Source organism: Doryrhamphus excisus, chromosome 1 (genome assembly GCF_030265055.1).
Source record: "Doryrhamphus excisus isolate RoL2022-K1 chromosome 1, RoL_Dexc_1.0, whole genome shotgun sequence".
In the NCBI taxonomy this organism is placed as follows: domain Eukaryota; kingdom Metazoa; phylum Chordata; class Actinopteri; order Syngnathiformes; family Syngnathidae; genus Doryrhamphus; species Doryrhamphus excisus.
This window is the reverse complement of record NC_080466.1, coordinates 22,351,174-22,364,253: the sequence shown is the minus strand read 5'-3', so window position 1 is coordinate 22,364,253 and position 13,080 is coordinate 22,351,174. Positions and strand designations below refer to the sequence as shown.

The window sequence follows — 13,080 nt, the reverse complement described above, 5'->3', positions numbered from 1 at the left end:
CCCCATCTCCTTCTGTCCGCTGAGAGCAGCACAAACGGTTGCGCACGCCACCTCCCCGAGATCTTTGTGAAAGGGGCCCGTGACAGCGATCATATCATTGTTGTCACCATTATCATCATAGCAATTACTCTCGGGGTCTCCAAAAATCGGGGATCGGGGTGCAACGCCCGTTGATGACAAACAAGCAGGATTGATGACGCTATGATTCATCCGCCGTCACACCCCATCATATCATGGAGTCGTGTACCTGGAAGGGGGTGACCCTGCTTCAGGTCATCTATTGATGCTGACACTGTGTTGTTTTAACGTATCGATCCAGGCAGTGAAGCATCACACTCCATCTGCAAACATGTGACTAGCTGTCGGGACTGCATGGGAGGGGGCACACATCCCATATGGAACATATGCAAATACATACACTAAAAATGAGGTCACGGTGTGGTTGATGAGGAGGGGATTGGTCAAATGAGTCTTCACACAGCAACACGCACAACTTCTTACTTTAACATGGCTTTTTCTTTCTCCTCTTCCTCCTTTTGCCGAGCCATCACGGCCATGATGATCTTCCTCTCCTCCTCGGTGAGATGGCTCAAGTCCGGCAGGTCCGGCATGGATGGCGGCACGGTGGGTGGGCGAGGGCCGCTCTGTGGCCCCATCGAGGCGGACATATTTTCCACCAGCACTCCACCACCACCACCACCACCACCCCCTCTTCCTCGTCGTGTCGTTTCGGCTGACAGGATTCTCGGAGCGTTTACCGAGCAACTCCTCAAGAAAAGCTTCTCCGCTGGCGAGGCGGCGGCGGCGGCGGCGGCCGCAGCCCTGGCGAATAGTCCGCGCGGGTCATGATGGTAGGCACCCTCGGTTGTGCTTTTCGCGGTCGGGCTTTTCCGCTACGGTCGTCGGCCCCCCACCCCCCACCCCCACCTGCCCACCTCCAAAGTCGCCTCACGAGGACCCCATTCCGTGACGCTTGGTTGCGTTGTGCTTCTTCCGCCGTCTTTTGCTGGAGCTGGAGCCTCGGTATGCTGAAGTGGTTTAGGCGGAGTCCCCTGTTCTTTCTCGCTGGTACGCTCTCTGGATATGTGGATGCTGGTCGTGGGCGATACTGACTGTATTGGTGTCGATACCAATACTGGCGATACCCAAATGTTTACCATCATTGACGATACTGATACGGAACCTTTGTACTTGATTTTGGCCGTTAATTTATGGATCAGGATTCATAATCATCATGATTATAATCTAGGGGTGTCCAAAGTGCAATTGAGCAATTTTATGACAATGGTCAAAATATTCGGAGAATAAAGTTCTAACATTCAGTGACAGCGCTCTTCTAAGGAAAAAAATGCAAAACTTTGCCACAATAAACTCGCAATGCCATGAGAAATAAAACAAAGATGAAAAAGAATGTGATTGAAACATTGTTGTGAAACACTAACACTGGTTGGCTTCCCAAATGGAACATATGTAAGTGCCCTCCGCTTCCTTTGATTTTGTGAAAATAATATTGGCACCCATGTTATCATGAGAATAACACACAGGACAAAGATTTTAGAAAATATATTTATGTATTTGGGGATAATTTTACAATATATGAATACAACACAGAGAGCGATGTTCAAGGCTTAACTATTAAAAATCTCTTTTCACCCCGAAACACCCAATTTTCTTTTCTTTCCTGGTGCCCTCCCATGTTAATAGTTCACAGTGTTTTCCTCATATTTCATGAAAAAAACATTCCTAAAAATATACTGATTAACTAAAGCAAAAAACACAACTACACTTAAGTACACATCTTCCTAAAAAGACGCATAAGATAGCGTTACCGATTCGATACTGATACAACATTTGGTATCGACACGATGGATGCTTGACACGACCTCCCCACCCGGAGTGGATGCAGCCCTCCCCTTTCGCTCTTTTTACTCATGTGAGACTTCTTACCACCATCGCCGCCACATGCAGGCGGGCGGGGTGCAGCCTTCTACCGAGAGAACCGAGCGTGATTCCGTCACCGATTCGCCTGCACCAGACCTGACGCTTCAGACAGATTTGTCCCTGTCGGAAGGCAATTCCGCACCAAGGACAGCATCAAGAATCCAAGTTTGGTGGACCCCCTCAATTGGGTGGTGTCTCCTTAGTCGCCACCAAACTTATGGTAATGGTAATGGCTTTATTTCATTTGAACATGTTCTCTGTAGGCGGCATTGTGAATTATCCTTACTGACCTTTTTTGCAGTACATTTAGCGAGTGAAGATTGCTTTTATAGTTATATAAAAGTATACTATAGGTAGAACCAGGAGGCAACTTAGGAGGCAGCTATCATTTGCCATTTGCAAAGAATGATGACTGAGGGGCGCTGATGTCGCTTTTACACGAGCAAGTGACGTCACCGAGGAGGTGCCGTGATGACGCCAACTTCCGTGGTGCATTATTTTTGACCCCCGTCCCTAAAAAATAATAAAAGGTCGTGACGAGATGGAATTGGCCGCATCGCCAGGAAGGTGAACACTGCACGTACTGTAGGTGTACGCTACAAATACTGGACAAGCTTCACTTTTCACCACACTGTCAACCAATGGCTGAAGCTGCAATACATTAATCACCACACGATGGCACTGTCATCCAATGGCTGGGGCTGCAATACGTTACTCACCACTGACGAGCTATATTACATTTCATACACTTTTGTTTAAAACTACACTCTCTGAGGGGCCTCTGTGTCTCTGATACATTGGGTATCGGGGGTCACGTCTAACTATACGGCCAAAGCTTTGGACAACACAACACAATGATGGTGATAAGGCAAGAAATCACTAAGTGACCCTGACAAGGCCTGGGAAGTCAAAACCATTACAGGTGACTTTAAGCTCATCGAGAGAACGCAGCGCTGAAAAATATGCCAAATATATACATATACATATACATATACATTCATTCATTCATTCATTCATTCATTTTCTACCGCTTTTCACGGGGGTGCTGGAGCCTATCCCAGCTGTCTTCGGGCAAGAGGCAGGGTACACCCTGGACTGGTGGCCAGCCAATCACAGGGCACATATAGACAAACAACCATTCACACTCACATTCATACCTATGGACAATTTGGAGTGGCCAATTAACCTAGCATGTTTTTGGAATGTGGGAGGAAACCGGAGTACCCGGAGATAATTCACGCATGCACGGGGAGAACATGCAAACTCCACACAGAGATGGCCGAGGGTTGAGAATTGAACACTGATCTCCTAGCTGTGAGGTCTGCGCGGTAACCACTCGACCGCCGTGCAGCCGTACATATACATATTTCACACTTCTTTTATGTACAAAATTCCACATGTGTTCATATGTTCATTCACAGTTTTGAGAATCTCCATTGTACGTATCTGTAGTACTTGAGAATATACTGACATCTAGAGGACAGATTGAAACACTGCGAGCTCATATCAAACAGAAGAATGTGCCTCTAAATACAAATACTGTATAATAATAACGCAACAAGTCGAGCAATTAGTCGAGTAGCCAATTAATTGACGCCTGTTTTGATATTTGATTCATCATTTTTTATTTAAAAACATACACAAATCTTCTGATTTTAGCCCAATCCATAATCCATAATCACTAGTTGGATAGCGTTTAAGACATGCCAGCATGCTGGCTTCATTTATGGTGGATCCAGGAGTATCCAGGATCCTGGATAATTGTGCACTGTAAACCCGAATGTTCAAAGTACTTAGTAAATAAATGAAGTCATGCATACTCAAAGTTATTTTAAAAGTTCTAATAACTTAATTATGTCAAGTTTATTTAACATGTTGCTCCATTTTGAGTACATTTAACTAATATGTTTTGATTAAATTGAACTATGGCTATATTAAGTAAGATTAACTTAAAAACATAGTTTACATACAACTTAAGACACTGTAAATCCGAATGCTCAAAATAATTAATTGGTATAAGTATTGTTAACTTAAATTTTTCTTAAAAGTTCCCCTTATAAATGTTGATTGCCAGTTGCATTATCTGTCTTTTCAGTTTATTTAACTTGTAATTTTTGGTTAATATGAACTTTTTGCAGATTTGTGTAACTTACTTAAAATAATTCGTAGTTACTTATAAAAAAAATATCTATTAAACATGAATCAATCAAACCAAGAATCAATTAAGAATAAATCCAGTGAATCAGATAGATTTGTACTGTGTAGGTTACACGGGAGGTGTACGGGAGGTTACATGAGAACGAAAATTAAAGAATGGAGAATGCATGGCAGAGAGAATGCGGAAAAGAAAGCTAGTTCTCTCTTCACCCCAAAATTAAAAAAGTATATCTAATATCAACTCCAAATATTAAAGCTCTGATATACTCAAATGTTTGAATTTATGAACTCCAAAAAATGTGGCAACTGATTGCCTCACTTTTTTCGAGTTCTGCTAACTTATTTGGGTTTACAGTGTACTAGGTGACACCAAAAGGCAACAGAAATGATGGAGTGTAATGTAAAGCAGAATAAAAAAGATCCCTCATCCCTCATATATCACAGAGAATCCAAGTGAAGCCGAAGAAGCAAAAGATGTTCATCAGGTTTTGGCCCTTTTGTCAGAGATTCACTGATTGAAGTAAAGTCAAGATCAAATCCACAAGGCAACACAGTGTCAATGATTTGCGTGATGATGCACCGAGATGACAGACTGTCACTCTGGCAACAATTCACGGTTGCTGGGAGCTGTAGCGTAGCCCAGGTGATGACCGGCCAATCACAGGGCAGACTGACTGAGACTGACAACCATCATACTGTCACAGAACAGATGACTTTGTCGTATGTTGTCCATATTCAGTACCATTCAACAAATAAAGTAAATGTCCCAGAAAAAAAAGACTTTTTTTCTATTTTGTGAATGGTGTATGGGGGCAGGGAATGTGGAGTATGTCCACATTCACAGGACAGGTTTGGTCCACCCTGGACTGATCAGTTAATGACTGACACTTAAAGAGACAGACAGCGACTCATTCATGCTTATCCCTGTGGCCATTTTAGATTCTTCAATCAAGCTAACTTGCATTTTTAATGATGATCCTAACCTAGAAAGTGGAGTATACTGATTCCACGATCACTCCCCGTCCCCGTGCATACGTGGGTTTTCTCCGGGTACTCCGGTTTCCTCCCCCATTCCAAAAACATGCTAGGTTAATTGGCCACTCCAAATTGTCCATAGGTATGAATGTGGGTGGGAAAGGTTGTTTGTCTTAAAAAAGTATGTGCCCTGTGAATGACTGGCCACCAGTCCGGGGTGTACGCCGCCTCTCGCCCCAAGACAGCTGGGATAGGCTCCAGCACCCCGCGTGAGGATAAGCGTCAGAAAATGAATGAAAGGCACCACTTTTATTGGTTATGGCCTGCCACCGAAGGCTTGCTGGTGCTCCGATTACCTCCCGAACTGGCTGCATCTTCCCTCCATTTGATGACTGAAAATGATGAGAACCCCAAATATACAATGCAATCGTGCTGCTGTTTATATCATTTTCATCAAAAACACAAAAAACACCAAACCCAGTAGTCTTTATCTTTATTGGCACTTAATAAAGTCACAAATTTGAGACCCCAATTGGTGAAGTTTAGCATTTAAAATGTGGCGTTTATATCAATCAGCTTCATATTAGCACGAGACAGCTACAATAATTACCATACAGTCGTTAACTTATTATTGGACCAGATCTGTTGGACTCCCGTCTACTTTGAGATGACCTGTGAATCCACATCTTCTGTGCGAGATACCACTTTTCCATCAATAATCTCCTCAATCACCACTCTCTTTCTCTGGGTGATGACTGGTTGCGCTGCAGAAGGAAAGAAAACAAGAAATGAATATGTCATGTACTACATGTCACTAAAAGTGATGCCAACAACTTACTTTTCACTTCTTTGACGATTTGAATGGTCCTGCAAGTAAGGAAAAAGTCAATGTTACCATTTCTGCATCTTTCACTTTGATTTCTGGATACCAGAAGATTATATTCATTTGCTTTCTGCATGGCAGGGTTTTATCCCTCTGTATTTATCTCTTACTTTACATCCTCTCCGTCCAACAATCTTCTGTACTCGGCGATCTCCATCTCCAGCCTGGTCTTGATGTCCAGCAACATCTGGTAGTCTGCCGCCTGCCTCTCAATCTCCACCCTCATCTGGCTGAGCTCAGACTCCAGGTTGTTGACGATGGCTTGGAGCTGGCTCAGCTGCAAGCTGTAGCGGGACTCTGTCTCTGTCAGCTGACTCTCCACAGCAGATTTCTGTCAAGAGAAAAGCCAAAAGATATTTGATATTTGGATATTTGAGGGCTTGCTTTATAGTTCACTCAAGTTGCAGCTATTTGAACGTGTTTGTGCAATATCTATTCTTACCAGGCTAAGCTGAGACTGCAGTTCAATCTGCAGGGCCTGCAAAGTCCTCTGAAGCTCACTAATTTCAGTGCGGGAGGTCTGGAGGATCTGTGTGCTGTTTGCAACCTGCTTGTTCAGCTCGTCAAACTAGAGGGTGTGATTAAAATGCAGTTACTCCAAAAGTTGGAAATATTTGCCATTCATATGAAAAGGCACACGGCCCATGTCGCCCTGCTAACCTTGGCCTTGTACCAGTTATCCATATCACGGCGGTTCTTCTCAGTGATGGCTTCATACTGTCTTCTGATTTCATCAAGGGTCCTGGACATGTCCTCCTGGGGTCTGGCATCCACTTCCACATTTACAGAGCTGGAGTTGACTTGACTTCGCAATGCTGCAAGCTCCTACGAGAAGCACAGCAGACTCACGGTAAAAGACACGGAAAGCAAACAACTGAAGCCGCGAGAACCGGAGCAAGTTCGGACTCAAGTGAAACAAGATTTGAAACCAATCATGACAGAGTCATAGTAATTTCATTTTTTCAGACCCAGATTCTCAGCCATCCAGGTCATGATAATCGCCAAAGGTTGAATCAACGCCAGTGGATGCTTCTTGTTCGTGGAGGCATGGAGTCTCCCTGTCTGGCGGGTGGTTACAAAGGGGTTGCTATTGGGACACACCCACCACAGACACAAATAGGGAGATGCCACACCCAAATTTTAGAACTGTGGAAGCCTTTTGGATGAAACGTCAAATGTCCTCAACAAAGAACAGTCAACACTTGTGAATCTGACACGGTTCTTTGCGTTCCTCAAGAGAGCGACCATCCCTCTGCGCCCGAGAGCGTGGAAAATTGTTAGCATGTTTAACTAAGCTAATTTTACCATAACATTCCCAACTTGTCAATATTAGCTTGTTTCCAAGGGAAACAAATGGAAATGTCATTTCCTCTTAAACAAATACCGTCCGTAATGGCTGTCCCTATTGTCTGAGTGCCCATACAGCATATGGATTTTCTTTAGCGTCACCATAAATGACCATTATGTCTTATCAATCGTTGGCTTGCAAAGGAACACTCTGGCTGGGGTCCAAATGAAGGTACACAACTTGTAGACACAGTAACAGGACTTGTTAGTTTAAGCAAACTTCAACTTTTCTAGGAGGTGTGAGAGCAAACAGTTGAGTTTGTCATGTGATCTCTCTGACAAAGAAAAGCCCACATGTTGCAGTTGATGGGGTCACCTCAGCGTGGTTCTTCTTCAGGTAGACCAGCTCTTCCTTCAGACCCTCCACTTGCATCTCCAGGTCAGTGCGAGCAACAGTCAGGTCATCCACGACTTTGCGCAGTCCTGAGATGTCCGCCTCCACTGACATGCGCACGGCCAACTCGTTCTCATACCTGATCAAACACATCAAGCTCAATTACTCGTCTATCTACAAAGGAAAACAGGTTCCACCGGTTTGTCCACCTTTAACTTCTGTGTGGCAAAACTGGATGACTCAGCAGATACCTTCACCAATGACTATTTTAGACACGTCTAATGAGATAGGCAGCAATGCTCGCTTTGGATGGATGCTGGATGGAACATCTGATATTGTACGAGGGGGGCGACAAACGGTTGCCAACCACAACTACAACAGTCCACACTGTTCATTTAGTATATATTGTTAGCACAGGGCAGCATTTTAATACGCTGCGCTGCTTTGAATCATATTTGCTGAGAACATATTTGCTTATTATTTTTACTGAATCATAGTGCATTGTGAAGAACATTCATTTTGCATGTAAAGAACATTTGGTTTCATGTTTATGCCCAATTATAATGTGCATAACCTCCACCCATCATTCTTCCCTACTGTATATGGATTCAATATATCCGTTTTATGCAAATATATAACATGGTGGAGCAGAGAAATGATTTTTATCATTACAATAAAAAAAGAAAAGAAAAATCACTGACTTGATTCTGAAGTCCTCCCCTGCCAGTCTGGCGTTGTCAATCTGCAGCATCAACCTGGCATTGTCCTGGGCAGCAAGGCTAATCTAAAGCAGAGACAAGAGAAGACATGATGGTGAAGCTATCACAATAATAATAATAAATGATACCAAAAAATAAGAATAATAACACATCGGCCACTCACCTTCTTGCGCAGATCGGCAATGATGGCCTCGTACTTGCTGTAATCTCTCACCGTGGGGGTCTGTTTATCGTACCACTCGCGGATTTGGCGCTCCAGCTTGGCGTTGGCGCTCTCCAGGGAGCGCACCTTGTCCAGGTAAGCGGCCAGACGGTCGTTCAGGTTCTGCAGGGTGATTTTCTCGCTGCCGGTGACGCTGAAGTTGCTGCCATCCAGTACCCCCCCGCCGAGCGACCATGCCAGGTCCAGGCCGGAGGCGAGACCACCGGAGCCGTAGGACGACATCTGCACATTTTTACCCACGGAACCGGAGTACACGCTGGTGGCCCGCCGGGAGCCGGCCACCGGCAGGGACGAGAGGGACAAGGCGGATAATCCAGTGCGGATTGAGGACATGGTGATTTGCGGCTGGACGCTTCCCTGAAACCTGTCAGACCTTGAGAAAGGCGAGGCGAGGAGGAGATGGCTCCGAGGGGCCCGGACGCTGAATTTATAGGCCTCTAGTGGTGGGAGGGGCTGGCCCACCAGGTGGGTGAGAAGATGCTGTTCGCCACCTGTGCTGTGACGTCACACCGCATGTGGAATCCGCCTTCACTCTTTTCGTGTCGTAGCTGTCAGGCCACATTTCCCCGAGGACGAGTACAGGCGTGTGAGACGCCCATTGCCGTGAAATGAGGCCCGTCTGCTCCGCCTCGTCATACAACGTAGTTCCAAGTGGAAATATTTCCTTTCTGCGACGTCTGCTGGCTATTCAACAAGGAATCCAACCAAAGAAAACAGCTCCCTTTTTCTAAACCCAAACATGTTCCCATAATGCTTAACACAGTTACCTGACTCATACAACAGTATACAATTTCTAATAGCATACTTACATCCTGACATCATCACAAGCATTTAGTTGAAGACAAATTCATCCATTACATGTGCACCCTCACAACATTTTCCCTCCTCGTTTTGATATCAATCAAAATGATTTATAGTTCAATTTTATGATGTTATTGCATTTTTATTTTATTTTTATTGATTTCCACCCACAAACTGATATGCACATTTGAAAGCATCGTTTGATGGGTTAAAAAATACATGGGGGGGGGGGGGGGGGTCTGGAGCTCACTCTAATCAAAAATTAGAATGGATGCTTTTATTGCAAATGTTGACCTGAACTCGGAAGAGAATGAAACATTTGAATAATGCCGTCGTGAGTGATTATGATTGACTGCAGCTCCTCGGCAGCATAAAAGAATTCACTGGATTGACCAATACTCAGAACAAACAGAAAGGTCCAAGGAACTCTGTGAGGAGCTAAGAAGAGTCTAGGAATCTAAGAACAGCCAAGAAACAACCAAGACTGAAGCCTGCCATGTCTGGAAGGTGCTGGACCCTGAGGTCCACTGTTTGTCTCCCAGTGGAGACCTTACTCCCAAATGGACACATTGGAGCTGGACTGAACGAGCCACTCTCTTCTGGACGGACGTTTTATGGTTGGACGAGGCAACAAGTCCAACCTACAGAGACTCTAACAACTGTCAGGCCCGGTGGTGGTTGCATCATGATCTGAGGCTGTTTTGCTGCCAGCGGAACTTTGCTAACATCAAACTTCTGAAGCGGGTCTTCCCAAAGCTCCAGACTCAACCCTATTGCACATTCTTGGACGAGGCTTAATAGCCAGGCGGGCGTGCAACCGATGTAAATGAACTTTTCCCAAGTAAAGTTTTTCAAAGCGAACCACAACAGCAGCAATACGTGTTTGATCTGCGTCTTTGTATCCAAACTGTTAGATGACGCCTGTGATTGTTTCTCAGCCTGATAAACTGGTGGAATTAGTTACTATCTGTCGCCCCGTCTCCCTGGTCAGTCAGGTTTCTTTTGTGTTCCGGTTAACTTTTAGATTTTTATTATTTCCTATTACAACCTCACAGTCCTCCATCGCAGAAACCAAATGACTTTAAAACATTTGGATTGTTTTAACCTTGTCACGGCGTGGAGTGGTGGAGTTCTGGCGAGACGGGTAATGCTCTGACAATGGGAGACGCCACCAGCTGAACTAAACAAGGAGAAACTCCTTATTTATTTTTAGCGGGAGGTGTGTAAGAACAACCGTGTTCTTAATGTATCTTTATCAAAAAATGTCCTTGTTAGCATCCTGTTAGCTTGCTAACACATGGGAACAGGAAGCAGAAGTCAGCTTTGTCCCCGCTCGATGATGTCATCAGCGACTGACTCTGCAGTCCTAAGTCTAGAAAATGCTAACACGTGAAAAACAGACAGGATTGTTGACAAAGACACAATGTGGCAGTGAGAGCAACACGGACACCATTTTTATGTTCCACTATGAGTTACTTCTTCAATTGAAGCGTCTTTCTCACTTTGGTCATTAAAATGCTGGCTTGGTTTTGGGTTTGCAGCTGTGATCAAAAGAAAAGCAAAAACTTGAAGTGAGAAAAAACGTTGACTTCAAGAAATATCGCATCGCAAAACACAAAGGCGGTGTCCGTGTTTGTCTCGCTGCTACATTGTGTCTTTGGCAACGATCCCGTCTTCAGGGAAGGTAAAGATAACCATAAATGTTCACTTATCCCTTTCGGTCATCATTTATATGAATGGAACGGCTGAATTGGATTGTCGTTATTTCTTATGGAAAAATGTGGTTACAGTATGTTTTGGTTAGAGTCGGATATTCTGGAACAGATTAACGATGCTAACCAGGGTTCCACTGCATTTGTTTTTTGGTTTCAAACCGCGTTTCAGTGGTACCTGGGTTGTCGTACCCCTGTTCAGTTTTCAATGAAAAATATTACCATATATGCAGTTTTTTGTACGGAGAAAACTTTGCGGCAAACAAACTAGTCTGCATGAATCTGCTATTATATTTTGGGTGCCAGTCTGAAACAGATGAATTGGATTAAAATGTTTTTGTTTTTGGTATGATTCGGTTTTTGATGGGCCCTTTGGGAAGGATTAATCACAAAAGCCGAGCTATCATGGTACCACAAACTGCCAAAAGTAGAAACACATTGCTTAAGTGTCGCTGTAGCTGCCAAGTAGTTTAGTTGTGTAAAAAGCTGGACAACTGCCATGAAACTTGCTCGTTCTCATGACTGCAAACCTTCTCTTAAATGTGTGTTGGGTATAATTAATAGTCTGGACGATTTGTGGATGCTGCCTCGCAGTTAATGAATATACAACGACAAGCATGCAGACTAACTGATCTGACAGGTATCCTCTGTCTTGTGCTGGGTTGAATTTGTGATAGAAAGCCAGTTTTTGTGTCTTGACAGTTGCATATCCCCACCTAGGAGGAACAAGTGGGGCCACATACTGTATCCTCACACAGCCAGCCTTCCTGGTCTCAAGAGATTGGTCCTAACTTGTTTGGCCCAAAACTTGTTTGCCCATCCCCATTTGACATAACATTCGATGGCAGTGAGACAGTGGCACTCCTAGTTTAATTGTTTTGTGAAAAGCAGGGCTTATGTAACCCTGGGGTACTGAGCCAGATCAAAGTGTGATGAGGATAACAGTTTTACGCTAGTGTGTAAGGAGTCATCAAAACGCCTGCTGGTCATGACTTTGCCTTTTCCAACTGAATTTAAATGGGGACTCATTTACTTAGTACAAAGGGAGACACTGTTGTACAATGCATTGCTTGGACAAGAGTTGTACTTCTTTGTGGCGCAAGCTCCCCATCAATCAGGTGGAACCACCCGACACGGTCCACGCATAAGTGTCAGGACCACTCCCTGACTGATTAGTCTTTTCATTTCTTGTGTACGTTCAAGGTATTTCTTTTATTATTAGGTGACATTTGTCTTCTTCACTGATCTAGGAAATGCAAGGAATGATGTATTCATGTTCACAACAATGTGGTTTGTCCCTACCGGTATGATCTGAGCACAAATCTAAGGTGTGGTTGATTTGTTTTGTAAGATGCAATCTGAAAAGTGAACTTCCTGGTGTCTGTGTTTTATCCCCTAAGGTTTTTATCATTTTTCAGCACTCTCTCGTATGCCAGAAACTCAAAAAGACAAAAGTCATGTTGAAAGCATAAGCTACTTGGCTGAAGAACTCAGTACACACAGATGCACAAACAATCCTAACAGCATCCACTAATAGATGCCTGTTTTTGGTGGGAGTTCGGTTCCAGACCCATCCGTAATTGGCATAAATCTGCAAGTAAAGGCCATAAAAATGTTTATCATAACCCTCCTGCCATTGTTCACTCACAACACAACCCAGGTTTAAGTCCTAAATATGCCAAACACCAAAAGGGGGGCTCACACTTTGTCAGCCTACAATCTACTTTTAAAAGGACCAAGTCCCAAAATGTTCCACCTACTATAAAAACTAAATATATATATTTACTATATTGACAAATATGAGTATTTATGTACATGTACTGTATATCAGTGGTGCACACAAGCAAGATAGACGTCGACATGATCTATCTCAACATATATATAAAATCTAAACTTCAAAACTCCTTTACTAAATACTAATAATTAGTGTTTCACATTCATAGTTTCCAAGTAATCAAAGTAGTTTATATCATTCGCAAATATTTCAC

At 43.8% G+C, this 13,080-nt stretch overlaps 2 protein-coding genes across 3 annotated transcripts in view; both read right to left on the bottom strand.

Annotated features, from left to right (window-relative positions):
• The window catches only part of LOC131142579 (regulating synaptic membrane exocytosis protein 1-like), a 65,379-nt gene extending 64,300 nt beyond the window's left edge, over positions 1-1,079 (bottom strand). The window contains exon 1 of one of the 2 annotated variants that reach the window (XM_058091683.1): positions 502-1,079. In XM_058091683.1, coding sequence (XP_057947666.1) covers positions 502-668 — 167 coding nt within the window. In that variant the 5' untranslated portion in view covers positions 669-1,079. The remainder of the gene's footprint in view (positions 1-501) is intronic. The other variant, XM_058091684.1, reaches the window with a different exon arrangement.
• A 4,470-nt stretch (positions 1,080-5,549) lies between these two features.
• krt97 (keratin 97) lies at positions 5,550-8,986 on the bottom strand. Its single transcript, XM_058091691.1, has 8 exons — positions 8,520-8,986; positions 8,339-8,421; positions 7,620-7,776; positions 6,617-6,781; positions 6,399-6,524; positions 6,067-6,287; positions 5,912-5,940; positions 5,550-5,837 (listed from the first exon to the last, which is right to left on the bottom strand). Exons 1-8 carry the CDS (start codon positions 8,910-8,912, stop codon positions 5,731-5,733), a joined length of 1,281 nt encoding a protein of 426 aa, XP_057947674.1. The 5' UTR covers positions 8,913-8,986; the 3' UTR covers positions 5,550-5,730.
• Between the last annotated feature and the right edge of the window lie 4,094 nt (positions 8,987-13,080).

Excerpts from the sequence above, each read along its gene's own strand:
- krt97 (XM_058091691.1), bottom strand. The coding sequence starts at position 8,912 with ATGTCCTCAATCCGCACTGGATTATCCGCCTTGTCCCTCTCGTCCCTG. Across the intron at positions 6,525-6,616 it reads ATAACTGGTACAAGGCCAAG|TTTGACGAGCTGAACAAGCA; the intron begins GTTAGCAGGGCG and ends CACACCCTCTAG. Across the intron at positions 6,288-6,398 it reads TGCAGTCTCAGCTTAGCCTG|AAATCTGCTGTGGAGAGTCA; the intron begins GTAAGAATAGAT and ends TTCTCTTGACAG.